This window comes from Nerophis lumbriciformis, linkage group LG30 (assembly GCF_033978685.3).
Source record: "Nerophis lumbriciformis linkage group LG30, RoL_Nlum_v2.1, whole genome shotgun sequence".
NCBI classification, from domain to species: Eukaryota; Metazoa; Chordata; class Actinopteri; order Syngnathiformes; family Syngnathidae; genus Nerophis; species Nerophis lumbriciformis.
In genome coordinates this window covers 18265977-18285202 of record NC_084577.2, presented here as the reverse complement: position 1 = coordinate 18285202, position 19226 = coordinate 18265977, and the positions used below count along the sequence as shown (strand labels likewise).

General features: G+C 39.3%; 2 protein-coding genes across 4 annotated transcripts; both read right to left on the bottom strand.

Moving 5' to 3' along the window:
* Nucleotides 1-387: 387 nt before the first annotated feature.
* On the bottom strand, nt 388-7738 carry LOC133572737 (uncharacterized). 2 transcript variants are annotated; one of them, XM_061925714.1, is made up of 2 exons: nt 7617-7738; nt 388-1837 (listed from the first exon to the last, which is right to left on the bottom strand). In XM_061925714.1, the coding sequence occupies exon 2, from the start codon at nt 1785-1787 to the stop codon at nt 765-767; it is 1023 nt and encodes a 340-aa protein (XP_061781698.1). In that variant the 5' UTR covers nt 1788-1837; nt 7617-7738; the 3' UTR covers nt 388-764. The 2 variants fall into 2 exon arrangements, with proteins under 2 accessions (XP_061781698.1, XP_061781699.1); XM_061925715.1 differs by having other exon boundaries at nt 7621-7732.
* Nucleotides 7739-11810: 4072 nt separating this feature from the next.
* On the bottom strand, nt 11811-18396 carry LOC133572730 (uncharacterized). 2 transcript variants are annotated; one of them, XM_061925702.1, is made up of 2 exons: nt 18278-18396; nt 11811-13204 (listed from the first exon to the last, which is right to left on the bottom strand). In XM_061925702.1, exon 2 carries the CDS (start codon nt 13152-13154, stop codon nt 12051-12053), a length of 1104 nt encoding a protein of 367 aa, XP_061781686.1. In that variant the 5' UTR covers nt 13155-13204; nt 18278-18396; the 3' UTR covers nt 11811-12050. The 2 variants fall into 2 exon arrangements, with proteins under 2 accessions (XP_061781686.1, XP_061781687.1); XM_061925703.1 differs by having other exon boundaries at nt 18282-18390.
* Nucleotides 18397-19226: the final 830 nt, after the last annotated feature.

Below are 19226 nucleotides of genomic sequence, written 5' to 3'. Positions count from 1 at the left end.
GACACACTGGCTGCTTCAAGCTAGCTTTCCAATCAGTTAAGCAGACTAAAAAAAACTGTGATGACGTCATGATGAAATTACTGAGGAGTTTGTGCAGAAACCATTGAAGAAGCCATGTGAGAAGAAAAGCTATCAAAGTCGAGGGACGGCGTGGCTCGCCTGGTAGAGCCGTCCCAACAACTTTGCCGGTTCCAGGTTCGAGCCCAGCTTCCGCCATCCTAGTCATGTCTGTTGTGTCCTGAGGCAAGACACTTGACCCTTGCTCCTGATGGGTAGTGGTTAATGCTCCCGCCATCAGTGTGTGAATGTGTGTATCAATGGGTGAATCTTCACATTCTATGAATATTAAATAGAACAAAGCACATACTCAATAAATATTTACCACATTTATTGTGCCCAACTTTACTTGAAGCATACATTGCTTGTTGCATAAAGGCCTGGGGACATACATCTAAAACAGTCACAATAAACTGATGCTTCAGTCACCTTTTCAATCAATTAAAATTTCATCCATACATCCATTTTCTACCGCTTGTCCCTTTTTGGGGTCGCTGGAGCCAATCTCAGCTGCATTCGGGCAGAAGGCGGGGTACATCCCGGACAAGTCGCCACCTCACAAAGTTGTAAACTAATGCATTCTTCTAACATACATAAAACCAGTCTTAAAACTATAATCTATCAATGTTAGAAACCCACTAACAAGACTGTGTTACACTTCTTACACTGGTACTTTTATGAGAATCTTTCATCACACACACTGCAACTCACACTTCCTCACCAGCGTGTGTTGTCATGTGTCTTTTCAAGGTATATTTTCGTACAAAACCTTTAGCACAGATTGAGCAGGAAAAATGTTTTTCACCAGTGTGTGTTGTCATGTGTGCTTTCAAATGATTCATTTGTGTAAAACCTTTACCACAAAAAGAACAAGAAAACGGTTTTTCACCAGCATGTGCTCTCATGTGTGCCTTCAAACTATGACTTTGTGTAAAACCTTTGCCACATAATGAACAAGAAAAAGGGTCTTCACCAGTGTGTGTTGTCATGTGTGTTTTCAAACTAATATTGTGTGTAAAACCTTTAGCACAGATTGAACAGGTAAAATGTTTTTCACCAGTGTGTGTTCTCATGTGTCCTGTCAAATGATGATTGTGTGTGAAACCTTTACCACATAATGAACAAGAAAAAGGTTTTTCACCAGTGTGTATTCTCATGTGTGTTTTCAAATGATGGTTTTGTGTAAAACTTTTACCACAGCTAACACAGGAAAAAGGCTTCTCACCAGCGTGTATTCTCATGTGTGTTTTCAGATTACAACGGTAATTAAACGTTTTGCCACAGTGAGAACATTCAAAGTGTGTGTTGTCAGTGTGACATGTTGTATCAGCTTCAGAGTCTTCATCATCAGTGTCAGGAGAGTGTGAAGTCGTGTCATCACTATCTGATAGTGGAGCTAAGAGCTTGTCTGCTTGTGATCCTCCACAGTGGTCTCCATCAGCTTCTGTTGTCATGTGTTGAGTTGAGCTGCTGCTTGGAGGCTCCACCTCTCTCTTCTCCTCACTTTCACTTTTGACCTCATCATCTTCAATCTTCACAATGACAACATTCAATGGAATCTTGGAGATATCAACCTCCATTCCTTCAAGATGCTCTACATTCTGACTGATACTGTATTCCTCTTCTTCCTCCTTTATGTGTGACTCCTCAACTTCCTCTTTAATATGAGTAAGATGTGGATCCTCCTCTTCTTTTTTAATATGGTTGGGCTGTGGTTTCTCCTGCTTCATCCTGGAGGTTTACACCTGCTGCTCAGGGTAATGATGTTCTTCTCAGACGTCTGCAGGATACAAGAAGACAAACACATGCTTGAGAAGAGTCCAGCTTTGCTCAGTCACATGAGACATTGTCCTGTACCATTGTCCCGATAAGGTTGTTTACCTCATTTAGCAACAGAAAATTAAGTTATTTACTAGATGGCGACTTGTCCAGGGTGTACACCGCCTTCCGCCCCTGTGCAGCTGAGATAGGCTCCAGCAACCCCCGCGACCCCGAAAGGGACAAGCGGTAGAAAATGGATGGATGGACTAACAAGTGTTGTACCTACTCAGTGGCCTAGTGGTTAGAGTGTCCGGCCTGAGCGCGGTAGATTGTGAGTTCAAACCCCAACCGAGTCATACCAAAGACTATAAAAATGGGACCCATTACCTCCCTGCTTGGCACTCCGCATCAAGGGTTGGAATTGGGGGTTAAATCACCAAAAATGATTCCCGGGCGCGGCACCGCTGCTGCCCACTGCTCCCCTCACCTCCCAGGGGGTGAACATGGGGATGGGTCAAATGCAGAGGACAAATTTCACCACACCTAGTGTGTGTGTGTGTGTGATAATCATTGGTACTTTAACTTAACTTTAATTTTGTCATCATACACCTTGGACAAGTCGCCACTTCATCACAGGGCCAACAGACAGACAAGCATCCAGCAAAAAAGGACGAGACAAAGAGGGAAGTCAAACTCCAGTAAATGTTGGAGGTTCTTTTGAGCAGTGGAGAGATGTTAAGAAGGAACATGTTTGCACTTTACGATCGCACTCTGCAATGGCATATTTATTTTTAGTTAGCTCTTTGTCTTTTGTATATAATATAAACTGAGGAATTATTTTTTTGTTTGTTTGACTTTGAAACAAAAGCCCAGTTCACACACACTTCGTTTAAAAAAGACAGGGCATAAAAATGTTTTACATAACATAGTAAATAATCGGGATTTCAATATTGATAAAAATAATTGTGATTGTTATTTTGGCCATAATTGTGCAGCCCTACTCAATTGTGTTTCATAGTATCCATTAAGCGATATCCAATAGTATTTACAATCCACAAAGTATGTGAAAACACAGTTGAAACATCACAAAATGCCACAAATTCAGTTAGTCTTTGTGAATATTCTGCTCCACATATCTTCAGCTATTTCTGGAGATTGACGCTTCTGCACTCTGACCATAGTATCAGACCAGTCATACTGGAAATACGCAAACATTAGACAGATATGTGCTATATACCATTCACAATCTCTATATAAGACATGAACACATGTTTTCCTTTATTTCAACGCAATCTAAGTTGTCAATAAATAAATACATAAAAAGTCAGCTCTCTATTTCGCCCACAAAACCCTCTAAATAACCATCCAAAACCTGCCAACAATACTCTTTATACATATCCTGACCTGAATATTTACCAAATATTAGTCATGTTGTTATTATAAGCACAAACGCAAACCAACTATTTTTTAGCGGCGCAATGATACAGACGACAAAGGAGTCCTCTGCTGCCTTTTACTGTGAGCCGGCAGCTATGTTCTGCTACTCCCGCATCATGGCGTCTCAGCTCATCAATTATTTTATATTATGAATCATATTACTTAACTGGATAATAGGATGATTTAGCCTTGAATCTACAAGTTGTTCATCTGTGACATTCAATATATACACAGAGATGGAGACAAACACACAACCGAAGACAGTGTCTGAAGGGAAATTTTCTTGTTTACCCTTTGTGTGCATCATGAGTAATTGTTCATCTAAACGGGAAGATATGGACATCCTATCAGTCGTCATCGAAGTAAAAGAAGACATTGTAGGGTAAGCTATTATTGTATTAGGTTTGGTTTCTTGTTTAGCACTTAGCAATACTGCTACTGTGTTTCAATAAAGCTGGATTTTTTAGCAGAGCTTCTAAAACTTGAAGCTCATCCTCCTTATATTTAGGCTCAACAATATAAGGTTCTGCATCATAATTTTGCCCAAAGTAATCGTTGTTGGGTCTCACAAATTCTGCATGATTTGCATTGCTTTTTGGTGGGGAAGGGATCTGCAGTCCATACATCTGGCTTCCTCATTATCTCTCAAAATGGTTCGAAAATATCCGTTTGATTGAAAATTCGCAAACTTTGTAAGTCTTTAGGTGTCATAAATCAGATATATATGATAATAGCTTCAATAGAAAGGCAACTTTGTGCCCTACATTCGTTAACCGTGTTACAAAAAAGATAAATTAGAGTGATAGATGTTGGATATAGAGAACATACAAACCCTTTATTTATTGAGTCAAAAATATTAAAGTTCGATGATTTGGTAAAATTGCAAACAGCTAAAATTATGTACAAAGCAAACTATAACCTGCTACCAAATAATGTACAACAATTCTTCTCAACTAAAGAGGACAAATGTAACCTTAGAGGAAAATCTAATTTAAAACATTTGTATGCACGTACAACACTTAGAACCTTCAGCATATCAGTATGTGGAATTAAATTATGGAATGGATTAAGTAAAGAAGTTAAACATTGTACTGATATGATCCAGTTTAAGATGTTGTTCAAATTAATAGTGCTTACAAAGTACAAAGAAGAAGAACTATGAGAAATACTTTCAACCTTATTGAAAATAAGATATTCTTCATCTCAGTATGTTTATAATGACTGACTTAACTAATTACATATTACAAAACTGTTGTATTACTCATTCACGGATGTCATCTTACTATAAAAAGGTCAGTAAATTAATGTATATATTTGTAAACGCTCTGAAGTGGGAAAGGGGTAGTATTAAATAAACTTTGCTTCTTCCTACTCCTTTTCGGACATGATGTAAACAGAAATGATATGAAATTGTGTGATGCATTATGCTGTAAGTGTGTTCATGTTCGAAATAAACTAAAAGAAAGAAAGAAAAATAACTTGTTTTTCCACTCTACTGGTACCTTAAATTTTACCTATTCATTTTTTTTATGTTATAAAGATAAAAGAGCTAGTCATAGGTTGCTAACAATGAAGCTAATGGAATTAATTTATTTCGCCAATAACTCCCTCTGTAAAAACATCCAAAAAACGCCAACAATACTCCATTTCCATGTTGTGCCCTGCACATTAACTAAGTATTAGCAACATTGTTATTGTAAGAGCTAACACATAGGAAGTACTTGACATACTGAGCTGCTGCATCGCCTGTGAGTTGGTTAAAGTCTGTGCTAGATGATAACTTACGCCTCACACCTCTATAGTAGAATGCTGTGGCCACAAACCAAGAAGTTGGTCAATTTTAAAATTCAACTTAGAACCAAAGACAAAGGAAAACTTGTCGTTTGCTCCCAGCAATTGTTTTAACGTGAGGATTATGATGAATTCATCATCAAATAGGGAACACAATTCTTATGCTGAAAGATACAAACACCCCATCAGTCTGCATCCCAGTGAAAGCTCACATTGTACAGTAAGTTAGTATGTTAGTAGTTGACACTTCGTGTTTAGCACTTAGCAAAACTGATACATAATGCTTGTGTTTCCTTAAAGCTAGATCTGCTTATCACTCAGCACTGCTGCCATGAAATGATTGCAGTTGTGTTGGAAACAATGTAGTTATTTATAGTTTATTTTAATTGTTTGTGCCCAAAATTTTTATAAACAACTATACTATCCTATGTTCAATTCTTTACAATGGTCTTCCGTCCAGAAAAGTTATTCCAAGTATAAGGTTAGTAAAGATGTAAGTGAAAGAATGAAACAGACCTGTTTTGTGTAACAAAACTTGATCCATCCATTGTCGTACTGTTTGTCCCTTATGGGGTCGCGTGGGGTGCTGGAGCCTATCTCATACTTGCCAAGCCTCCCGATTTCCACCCGGACAACAATATTGGGGGTGTGCCTTAAAGGCACTGCCTTTAGCGTCCTCTCTCACCTGAAAAGGAGATTTTTAGGGACCGCAATGTCCCTTTGGGACAGAGGACCCTATTGTATTTGTAAGGTTTTATTATTATTCTTTATTATACCGCCGCCTCTTTGAGCTGTAATTTGACCCCCTTAACATGCTTCAAAACTCACCATATTTGACACACACATCAGGATTGGCAAAAATTGCGATCTAATCAAAAAACCTAGCCCCAAAACTCAAAATTGCCCCCTAGGAAGAAAACACAGACAAAACTGCCTGTAACTCCCACTAGGAATGTCGGAGACATGAAACAAAAAACCCCTATGTAGGTCTCACTTAGACCTAGATTTCATACAATGACATTCTTCAGCAAAAATCAACAGGAAGTTTGCAATTCCCCTTTCAAAACAAAAAGTTTTGTAAAAACAGTCACTTTTGCCTCTTTTAGCTATAATTTGACCCCCTTAACATGCTTCAAAACTCACCAAACTGGACACACACATCAGGACTGGCAAAAATTGCGATCTAATAAAAAAACTCAAAATTGCGCTCTAGCGCCCCCTAGGAAGAAAACACAGACACAATTGCTCCTAGGAAGAAAACTCAGACAAAACTGCCTGTAGGTCTCACTTAGACCTACATTTCATGTATTGACAACCCCCAGCTAAAATCAACAGGAAGTTTGCAATTCCCCCTTCAAAACAAAGGTTTTGTAAAAACCGGTCACCTTTTTTCAAAAATTATCTCCTCTGAGCGCGTTTGTCGTGTCGGCTTCAAACTAGCACAGGAGAGAGATTGAACCCTTCTGATTAAAAGTTGACAAAAGAGTTTTAATTACTGCTCCGGTTTGGATTTTATGTGCCGTCAAAGTCGGTCCCGTCCATCGCTGCTTGCAGCTTTAATTATATATGTTATCCATAGGTTTATCTATAACCCATAAAGTAGGCAGGCACAGAGCTATTTCTCAGCGTTTGTTTATTCCAGCCGGCACGTTAATACACTGACACACAACATCCGGATTCCCATCATGCACTACTTCAAAACTACGGCAAGTAGTAATGTCCAAAAACATAACAGAGACGAAGCAGAAGAACGAAGAAGAGACGTGGTGACGACGAGTAAGAAGAAGAAGTACGCTTGCGAGTTCCAAAATGATAGGAAAACATAATTCAGTTCATCCAGGACAGCTCGAAGGGGAAGGGGTTTGCTGCCTGCAAATTTTGTAGATCAGACTTCTCCATTGAACACGATGGCCGAACGGATATACTCATTCATGAACGGATTATTTATTTATTTATAAATATATATAAATATAGAAATACTTGAACATATATACACGCCCACTACCCCCTTCCATCTCCCGAATTCGGAGGTCTCAAGGTTGGAAAGTATGGCACATGGGCGGAAGGCGGCGTACACCCTGGACAAGTCGCCACCTCATCGCAGGGCCAACAAAGATAGACAGACAATGTTCACACTCACATTCACACACTAGGGCCAATTTTAGTGTTGCCAATCATGATGCTTCTTAAAAAAACAGCGTCCAGTAGTTGACGTTGTCGCTAGTTCTCCTCGTTTGTTGGTCGTACTGTTATCTTTCTAACACTACAAATATTTCTTCCAAAACCACAGTTAGTCGCTTATTCACCAACACTCTTAGCATTTGTATTTTACATATTTTCACAACACTTTACAGTCACACTGGTGTCTGCTTAGCGATGTGTTCAAAACTTCCGGTTCTATTTGTTAGCAGCTAGCAAGCTAAGCTAACAAGCAAGCTTAGTTAGCTTTAGAAGCTTCACAGTTCACTGAGTCGAGTTCATCCTGACACGACGAATACATAAAGTGTAATTAATCACACCTTTGAAGAAAAGGTACACACGTAATAATGAAGGAATTAACGCAGACTTACAGACCGCACTGCTCTGTTGTCTTCTCCGAGACGATTGGTACCAAAACACACGATCAGTCTGCGCATGTGCAAGTGGTAGATGACGTCACTTCCCGTTGACTTTCTCCTTTTTTAATGGAACTCTAATTGCAGGCAAAGGCGAAATTACAATTTACAATAAATCAGAGGCGATAACAGTATTAGAGAATAAACAATGGGAAAGTAAAGTAAAAAAAAAAAGTTTAAGCATTTTCACCAAATAGATTCACAAAGCATCATGAAAGACCCCACTCACCCTGAACACGAGCCCTTTCAACCCCTCCCCTCAGGCAAGCGGCTGCGAGTTTTGTCGACGTATTCGTTTAATCTGGAGCTAGAATATGTTTAAAGAAGACACGATAGGTAAACGTAAAGTAGTTTAGATTATTATTTCTTCGGTCAGTGGTCAACAAAATAAACAAACAGTTTTACATAAACAAACAGTTGCACATTCATAAATTGAAAAGGTTGCAGACCGATTTAGGCTGTAGTTGAACACCTATTGCGCCTAACCCTATAAACAATGTCAAATATAAGATGAGCTTCCCAAAAGTATGACATTTCCTTTGCGCAACATATTATAAATACACCTCCTGTGATAAAATGGCAACCAAGGTAATCAAAAAGGTCAACCAACGAACGAGATTTCTCTACAGAATCTCCTCTCTGGTCAACAAAAGCACCATGAAGATTCTAGCGGGAACTCTCATTCAACCCTTTTTCGATTACGCTGGCACCTCCTGGTACACCGTTAACCACGTTATACTGTTGGATAAGTTTTGATTAAACCTCATCGAGCTGGATGCAATCTTACTTGGAGGGGAGGAAACAGGTGGTAGAGGTGAACGGCACCGTGTGTCGCCCTTTCAGTAAGCTGTGGAGTCCCCCAAGGCAGTATATTAGGGCCTTTACTGTTCCTAATATACATAAACGACATGTCATCAGCATGCGACTGTGAATTGTTTTTGTTTGCGGATGACTCGGCCCTGCTGGTATCCGGCAAGGACAAGTCACAGGTGGAGAAAATCCTCAGTGCTGACCTCTGTAGAATTTGCACCTGGCTCGCTGACAACAAGCTATCCATACACTTGGGTAAAACGGAATCCATCCTATTTGGGTCCCACATCAACCTTAAGAAAGTCAATGACTTCACTATAAAAGTGGGTGACATTGTTATCACCAGGAAAGATGAGGTCACCTACCTAGGTTCCATTCTAGAGGCTAATCTTTCCTGTGATAAAATGGCAACCAAGGTAATCAAAAAGATCAACCAACGAACGAGATTTCTCTATAGAATCTCCTCTCTGGTCAACAAAAGCGCCATGAAGATTCTAGCAGGAACTCTCATTCAACCCTTTTTCGATTACGCTTGCAGCTTCTGGTACCCCAGCACCTCCAAAACCCTCAAATCTAGACTCCAAACATCCCAGAACTAGCTCGTCAGATTACTTCTAGACCTCCACCCCAGATCACACCTCACTCCAACCTACTTCTCCAAAGTGGGCTGGCTCAGGGTGGAGGACAGAGTAAAACAACTTGCACTGAGCCTAGTCTATAAAATCCGCTACACCTCCTTGATACCGAAGTACATGTCAAACTACTTCCTTAATGTAAATGACCGCCATAACCACAACACCAGGGGGAGCTCCACTAACCACGTTAAACCCACATTCCGATCTAACAAAGGTCTTAACTCATTCTCTTTCTATGCCACATCAATATGGAATGCACTCCCAACAGGTGTAAAACAAAGGGCATCTCTATCCTCCTTCAAAACCGCACTAAAACAACACCTCCAGGCAACTTCAACCCTAAACTAACACCTAACACCCTCCCCTCCACATCCCACCTCCCCGGATTGTAAATAATCTAATGTAGATACTTATTTTTATGCTTTCTGATCTCTCTCTCTCTATGTCCACTACTTGCTGTGCATATCCTACCAAGTCAGTCCTACACTGTTTCAATGTCCATTTCTCTGATGAAGCAATTGTTGATGACTGAAGTGTTGATATCAACCAAACCTAACCCCCCCCCCCCCTCCACATCCCGGATTGTAAATAATTCAATGTATATACTCTGATGATTATCTTGTGTGATGACTGTATTATGATGATAGTATATATCTGTATGATGAATCAATTTAAGTGGACCCCGACTTAAACAAGTTGAAAAACTTATTCGGGTGTTACCATTTAATGTTTAATTGTACAGAATATGTACTGTACTGTGCAATCTACTAATAAAAGTTTCAATCAATCGTACACAACATAAACACTGTTCAATTATGTACATGTGTAAGTTAAACCTTTGTACCAATTATATACTATATACAAACAATTATACTTCCATTATTATTCATATCCCACATTTAGTTTGTAATTAACATTGATCATAGTATTATGTTGATTCAAGAGTGATTTATTTTTCCAAGACATTGGTCTTAAAGTGTTTTTTAAATGTGTGAATGGAACTGGAACATTTTAAGGAATCATCCAAGCTGTTCCACAGATTAACCCCCCCGACAGAAAAATCAGAAGTATGTATTCCCTATTGCAGTGGTTCTCAACCTTTTTTCAGTGATGTACCCCCTGTGAACATTTTTTTAATTCAAGTACCCCCTAATCAGAGCAAAGCATTTTTGGTTGAAAAAAAAAAGAGATAAAGAAGTAAAATACAGCACTATGTCATCAGTTTCTGATTTATTAAATTGTATAACAGTGCAAAAGATTGCTCATTTGTAGTGATCTTTCTTGAACTATTTGGGGAAAAAAGATATAAAAATAACTAAAAACTTGTTGAAAAATAAACAAGTGATTCAATTATAAATAAAGACTTCTACACATAGAAGTAATCATCAACTTAAAGTGCCCTCTTTGGGGATTGTAATTGAGATCCATCTGGATTCATGAACTTAATTCTAAACATTTCTTCACAAAAAAAGAAATCTTTAACATCAATATTTATGGAACATGTCCACAAAAAAATCTAGCTGTCAACACTGAATATTGCATTGTTGCATTTCTTTCCATAGTTCTTTTTGACAGACATTTTAGTGAGGGTCAAACCATCATGGCATGGGGGAAACTCTGGGTTTATGGTAATGAATGGAATAGCCTACTTGATTTGATGTTCAGTTTATGAACTTACATTCATATTTTGTTGAAGTATTATTCAATAAATATATTATAAAGGATTTTTGAATTGTTGCTATTTTTAGAATACTTTTTATAAATCTCACGTAGCCCTTGGCATACCTTCAAGTACCCCCATTTGAGAACCACTGCCCTATTGGATACAATTTGTTTGAGCGCTGTCTGACCCTAGTAGCATTCAACACGGCAGCTTACATAGGGTGGTCCGGACGCGCTCTTACAATATATAACACAAAGTATCAATATGAGGTGGCGTCCTCCAGGCGTGGAATATTCCTCTGCTTTCTCAATTCTGGACTACGACCCCACATCTGGTATAACAAAACACACTCCACAAATATTTACCACATTTAATGTGCCCAACGTTACTTGAAGCATACATTGCTTGTTGCATAAAGGCCCGGGGACATACATCTAAAACAATCACAAACCCAATAGTCATATCACATCAGAGAGTAATAAGGATAATTCATAGAACTGATTATCAAGACTGGACAAATGATTCATAAAAGTCACACATGGAATAGTACTTTGTCATTGAACTTAAAAAGTGCAACGAAATTAAATGATCAGTCCAAACCTGTTCAAAATCAGACAGATGTAGACAGAACAGGAACATGCATGGGTCGCAACAAGGGCTGTGCCCGTAAAGGTGCACTGGGAAAAGGGTCAAACATGTTAAAAGTAATTGATCTTGTAGAATACAAGACTGCTCAAATAATGTATTAAGTAAATAATAAAATGCTTCCAGACGTGATCCAGAAGATGTTTCAGATGGGAACCAATAGATATGAACTAGGAGGGCTTTATGTGCACTCAAAAGCAAAACTATGAAACAATGTGAAACAAATATGTATATCATACAAAGGACATCCTCAATGAAATGATTTAGAATTAGAAATTAAAATATGCAACTTTTTAATTAAAAATATATTTAATTTATACTGTATACACAATCCATGTTTTTTAATGCAACATGAATTTTGTTATGTTTATAGTTTTAAAAGCAATGTTAAAAAACATTAATATGGTTAGTCAAAATAAGCTGATACTTCAGTCCCCTTTTCAATCAATGAAAATGTTTTTTTTTAAATGAATGTACACAATGTTGTAAACTAATGCATTCTTCTAACATACATAAAACCAATCTTAAAAATCTAATATATCAATGGTAGAAACCCACTGACAAGAGTGTGTTACATTTCTTACACTAGTACTTTTATGAGAATCTTTCATCACACACACTGCAACTCACACTACCTCACCAGTGTGTTCTCATGTGTCTTTTCAAGGTATCTTTTCGTACAAAACCTTTGGCACAGATTGAGCATGAAAAATGTTTTTTACCAGTGTGTATTGTCATGTGGTCGTTCAAATAATTCTTGTGTGTAAAACCTTTAGCACAGATTGAACAGCTAAAAAGTTTTTCACCAGTATGTATTCTCATGTGTGTTTTCAAATGGGTATTTTGTGTAAAACCTTTAGCACAAACTGAACAGGAAAAAGGTTTTTCACCAGTGTGTGTTGTCATGTGTGATTTCAAATTAATATTGTGTGTAAAACCTTTAGCACAGATTGAACAGGAAAAAGGTTTTTCACCAGTGTGTGTTCTCATGTGTCCTGTCAAATGCTGATTTTGTGTAAAACCTTTACCACAAAATGAACAAGAAAAGGGCTTTTCACCAGCATGTATTCTCATGTGTGCCTTCAAATTATGATTTTGTGTAAAACCTTTACCACAAAACGAGCAAGAAAAAGGTTTTTCACCAGTGTGTATTCTCATGTGTGTTTTCAAATGATGATTTTGTGTAAAACTTTTACCACAGCTTACACAGGAAAAACGTTTCTCACCAGTGTGTGTTCTCGTGTGTGTTTTCAGATTACTATAGTAATTGAAAGTTTTGCCACGGTGAGCATATTCAAAGTGTGTGTTGTCAGTGGGACATGTTGTATCAGCTTCAGAGTCTTCATCATCAGTGTCAGGAGAGTGTGACGTTGTGTCATCACTATCTGATAGTGGAGCTAAGAGCTTGTCTCCTTGTGATCCTCCACAGTGGTCTCCATCAGCTTCTGTTGTCATGTGTTGAGTTGAGCTGCTGCTTGGAGGCTCCACCTCTCTCTTCTCCTCACTTTCACTTTTGACCTCATCATCTTCACTCTTCACATTGACAACATTCAATGGAATCTTGGAGATATCAACCTCCATTCCTTCAAGATGCTCTCCATTCTGACTGATACTGTATTCCTCTTCTTCCTCCTTTATGTGTGGGCGATGTACCTCCTCAACTTCCTCTTTAATGTGGGTAATATGTGGCTCCTCCTCTTCTTTTTTAATATGGGGTGGCTGTGGTTTCTCCTGCTTCATCCTGGAGGTTTACACCCGCTGCTCAGGGAAAAGATGTTCTTCTCAGACGTCTGCAGGATACACGAAGACAAACACATGCTTTAGAAGAGTCCAGCTTTACTCAGTCACATGAGACATTGTCCTGATAAGGTTGTTTAAATTATTTAACAACATAACATGAAGTTATTTACTAACATTTTGTCCAGCAGCAGACGTGTGTGCAACGCCTTATAACACACACAGGTGGTGAAAACACTGCCCTCAATGTAAGTGTACTGTGATTTTCACTGAAGATAAAAGAGTTAGTCCTAGGTAATTCCAACCCTTGATGCTGAGTGCCAAGCAGGGAGGTAATGGGTCCCATTTTTAGTCTTTGGTATGACTCGGCCCTGTGATGAGGTGGCGACTTGTCCAGGGTGTACACCGCCTTCCGCCCGAATGCAACTGAAATAGGCTCCAGCATCCTCCGCGACCCAAAAAGGGACAAGCGGTAGAAAATGGATGGATGGATAGGTATGACTCGGCCGGGGTTTGAACCCACAACCTTCCGATCTCAGAGCGGACATAAATCACCAAAATGATTCCCGAGCGCGGCCACCGCTGCTGCTCACTGCTCCCCTCAACTCCCAGGGGGTGGAGCAAGGGCAAGGGTCAAATGCAGAGGTTAATTTCACCACACCTAGTGTGTGCGTGTGACTATCAGTGGTAATTTAACTTTGCTAACAATTAGGGCTGGGCGATTTATCGATATACAAACCCCGTTTCCATATGAGTTTGGAAATTGTGTTAGATGTAAATATAAACGGAATACAATGATTTGCAAATCATTTTCAACCCATATTCAGTTGAATATGCTACAAAGACAACATATTTGATGTTCAAACTGATTTTTTTGCAAATAATCATTAACTTTAGAATTTGATGCCAGCAACACGTGACAAAGAAGTTGGGAAAGGTGGCAATAAATACTGATAAAGTTGAGGAATGCTCATCAAACACTTATTTGGAACATCCCACAGGTGAACAGGCAAATTGGGAACAGGTGGGTGCCATGATTGGGTATAAAAGTAGATTCCATGAAATGCTCAGTCATTCACAAACAAGGATGGGGCGAGGTACACCACTTTGTCAACAAATGCGTGAGCAAATTGTTGAACAGTTTAAGAAAAACCTTTCTCAACCAGCTATTGCAAGGAATTTAGGGATTTCACCATCTACGATCCGTAATACCAAAGGTTCAGAGAATGTGGAGAAATCACTGCACGTAAGCAGCTAAGCCCGTGACCTTCGATCCCTCAGGCTGTACTGCATCAACAAGCGACATCAGTGTGTAAAGGATATCACCACATGGGCTCAGGAACACTTCAGAAACCCACTGTCAGTAACTACAGTTGGTCGCTACATCTGTAAGTGCAAGTTAAAACTCTCCTATGCAAGGCGAAAACCGTTTATCAACAACACCCAGAAACGCAGTCGGCTTCGCTGGGTCTGAGCTCATCTAAGATGGACTGATACAAAGTGGAAAAGTGTTCTGTGGTTTCAAATTGTTTTTGGAAACTGTGGACGTCGTGTCTTCCGGACCAAAGAGGAAAAGAACCATCCGGATTGTTATAGGCACAAAGTTGAAAAGCCAACATCTGTGATGGTACGGGGGTGTATTAGTGCCCAAGACATGGGTAACTTACACATCTGTGAAGGCGCCATTAATGCTGAAAGGTACATACAGGTTTTGGAGCAACATATGTTGCCATCCAAGCAACGTTACCATGGACGCCCCTGCTTATTTCAGCAGGACAATGCCAAGCCACGTGTTACATCAACGTGGCTTCATAGTAAGAGTGCGGGTACTAGACTGGCCTGCCTGTAGTCCAGACCTGTCTCCCATTGAAAATGTGTGGCGCATTATATCAAATATCTTGTCTTTGTAGTGCATTCAATTGAATATGGGTTGAAAAGGGTTTGCAAATCATTGTATTCCGTTTATATTTACATCTAACACAATTTCCCAACTCATATGGAAACAGGGTTTGTACTCGATATACCGCGGGTTTGTCTCTGTGCGATATAGAAAATGACAATATTGTACCCCGCCTTCCGCCCGATTGTAGCTGAGATAAGCTCCAGCGCCCCCGCGACCCCAAAGGGAATAAGCGGTAGAAAATGGATGGATGGATGGATATATTGTGATATTCGAGTATACTTTCTCACGCAGTTGCTTTTAGCCACGGGGCATTAAACTGCATGCGTTTCTCACTCTTTCCTGTCTCTCCTCACAGAGCCTACAAAAAGCACACCTTCTTACAAACGTCACATACTGTCACGTGAGCAACGACACACGCTCTCGCGGAGCAGAGAGGTAGCAGCATGGTAATGTTAGCTGTGATGCTAACAGCTAACGGTGTGGTTTGAGTGGTAATACGAGAGAAAGAAGGTTCAAATCTGGTAACAAATGGAGGAATGATTAATTCCCAAGAAAAACAGCACGGGGTCCATCGTCTGACGGTGGTTTGGCATCAAGCGGGAAGATGTCTTTAGACTTACACTTCCTTTTTATTGTCATTCAAATTTGAACTTTACAGCACAGATAAGAACGAAATTTTGTTACATAAGCTTTACATGTCAACATCTCCGTTCGGTGCCACACCAACTAAATGCCGAAACAACTATTTCCACATCAAGACCGTAGGACATATACTATTTGATATGCAGCTCATTTTTATGTGACACTTATTGAAATATCTTGTGTGTCATCATGCACTAAAGTGCACTCATAGCTTGTTTTACAATGTCTCTGACAATCTTACACTTTCTGTTTTGGAAATGACATGCCACTGTGCCACTGCTTAATAACTGTTTAATAAATACACTTTTGCTCAATTGACTTAGTTGTGATTAGGGATGTCCCAATCCAGGTTTTTGCACTTCCGATTCGATACCGATATTGTTTTTGCACTTCCGATCCGATACAGATACTGACCGATACTGGCCTATCCGAGCATGTATTAAAGTTTAAAGTTATTTAGCCTACTTAGTTGTCAGAATCATGTTGAAAAGGGTTTTAGTACTCTTGATAACAACTAGCCAGCTGAATTAGGGGAGTTTGAATAATACACAATGGTTGGTAACAAGAAACTGACCTGTTTATTCAAGGATAAACACAAAATAGACAAAATTATACATGACAAACAGAAATGGCATCATTGAACTAGGGCTGGGCGATATGGCTTTTTTAAAGTATTGCGATATTTTTAAGGCCATATCGCGATACACAACATATATCTCGATATTTTGCCTTAGCCTTGAATGAACACTTGATGCATATAATCACAGCAGTATGATGATTCTATGTGCCTACATTAAAACATTCTTCTTCATACTGCATTAATATATGCTACTTTTAAACTTTCATGCAGAGAAGGAAATCACAACTAAAAAAATCACTATTTTTTTCATACGGTGTTGATCTGGAAATGTTTGCCTCGGCATTTTGATGGTGTGGGCGTGTGGCACCGAACGGAGATAAGCGTCTCGACAGATGTTACAATATTTGAACAATGATGACGAAAACTGTATTCTCTGTCGTGTCCGTGTGTCGAAAATTGTTAAGCGCTTATTTTTTATTTGATTTTGTGCGTGGCATAGATTTGCTGTGCGCAGAGGACACTTGAGCAGTGCACAATTGCACAGGCGCGCACCTTAGCGACTGCGCTAGCATCACAGCTAACGTTAGCCATGCTGCTACCTCTCTGCTCGGGGAGGGCGTATACGTATGTGACGTATGACGTGACAGTATGTGATGTGTGTAAGAAGGTGCGCTTGCTGTCTGTGAGAGGGAGACACAGGAAAGAGTGAAAAGAGCCTGTCGTGTAATGCCAGCAGCTAAAAGCAACTGCGTGAGAATCCACAGACCTGTGGATGTGTTGAAGGTGTTCTGGAAAATGCAGAACAGAAATTAAGGAGCAGCAGAAAAGTGGAATGTATTATTTAAATCGGTGCGTTGGAAAACACGGACCGGAGTTTTTTTTTAAAACTGGATCTGGATCGGCATTTTCCCATGCCTTGCCGATACGCATTTTTGGCAAATATCGGCGGCCGATCCGATCGGGACATCCCTAGTTGTGATTCCCCTCTCTGCATGAACATTTAAAATGAGCATATATTAATGCAGTATGAACAAGAATGTTTTAATGTAGACACATAGAATCATCATACTGCTGTGATTATATGCATCAAGTGTTCATTCAAGGCTAAGGCAAAATATTGAGATATATATCGTGTATCGCGATATGGCCTAAAAATATTGAGATATTTTAAAAAAGCCTAAAAATATTGAGATATTTAAAAAAGGCCATATCGCCCAGCCCTACTAACAATGTAGATAATAGAATTAATTTATTTCCCCAATAACTCCCTCTATAAAAACATCTACAAAAACACCATAAATTATGCCTCACACCTCTATAGTTGAAGGTTGTGGCCATGAACCAAGAAGTTGGTCAACTTTTGAATTTCAACTTAGAACCAAAGACAAAGGAAATCTTGACATGGTTGTTTGCTCCCAGCATTTTTTTTTTTAACATGAGGATTATGAGGAATTCATCATTAAATAGGGAACACAATTGTTATGCTGAAAGATACAAACACCCCATCAGTCTGCATCCCAGTGAAAGCTGACATTGTACAGTAAATATTTATGTTAGTAGTTGACATTTCTTCTTTAGCACTTAGCAAAACTGCTACATAGTCTTAAAAAACAGCGTCCAGTAGTTGACGTTGTCGCTAGTTCTCCTCGTTTGTTGGAGAACGTTCCTTTTCGTACTCTGTTATCTTTCTAACGCTACAAATATTTCCTCCAAAACCACATTTAGTCACTTATTCACCAACACTCCTAGCATTTGTATTTTACATATTTTCACAACACTTTACAGTCACACTGGTGTCTGCTTAGCGATGTGTTCAAAACTTCCGGTTCTATTTGTTAGCAGCTCGCAAGCTAAGCTAAGAAGCATGCTAAGTTAGCTTTAGAAGCTTCAGAGTTCACTGAGTCGAGTTCATCCCGACACGAAGAATAGATAAAGTATAATTAATCACACCTTTGAAGAATAGGTACACACGTAAAAATGAAGGAATTAACGCAGACTTACAGACCGCACTGCTCTGTTGTCTTCTCCGAGATTGGTGCCAAAACACACGATCAGTCTGCGCATGTGCAAGTGGTAGATGACGTCACTTCCCGTTGACTTTCTCCTTTTTTAACGGAACTCTATTTGCAGGCAAAGGCGAAATTATAATTTACAATAAATCAGAGGCGATAACAGTATATGAGAATAAACAATGGGAAATTAAAGTAAAAAAAAAAAAGTTTAAGCATTTTCACCAAATAGATTCACAAAGCATCATGAAAGACCCCACTCACCCTGAACACGAGCACTTTCAACCCCTCCCCTCAGGCAAGCAGCTGCGAGCTTCTTCTCTGAAGCTGATGGAAGCTCCCCTTTAGTCCCCCCCCCTCTCCCTGTACTATTTCCTATTTATTTATTTATTTATTTATTTATCTATCTCATTCCACACTGCGTTTTAAGTCAGCCAATCTCAATCAATCAATCAATCAATGTTAATTTATATAGCCCTAAATTACGAGTGTCTAGCTCAAAGGGCTGCACAAACCACAACGACATCCTCGGCTCAGATCCCACATCAGGGCAAGGAAAAACTCAACCCAATTCTCCACGAAGGAGAGGGGAGCAGAGCAGAAAAGAAATGGCAGATCAAAAGGAGGTCTATTTTAAAGGCTAGAGTATACAAATGAGTTTTAAGATGGGGCTTAAATGCTTCTACTTTTTCTTGTTAAGGGCCTTTATGTTACTTTCTATCTATTTATTAATGTTCTTCTTCATTGCATATCTATTACTGCAACAAGTATGACAAATAAATATCATCTAATCCTAAATGTATTTCAATACAATTTAAAATAGCTTTTTAAACTACATCCGTCCATCCATTTTCTACCGCTTGTCCATTTCGGGGTCGCGGGGGGTGCTGGAGCCTAGCTCAGCTGCACATGGGCCACCTCATCACAGGGCCAACACAGAT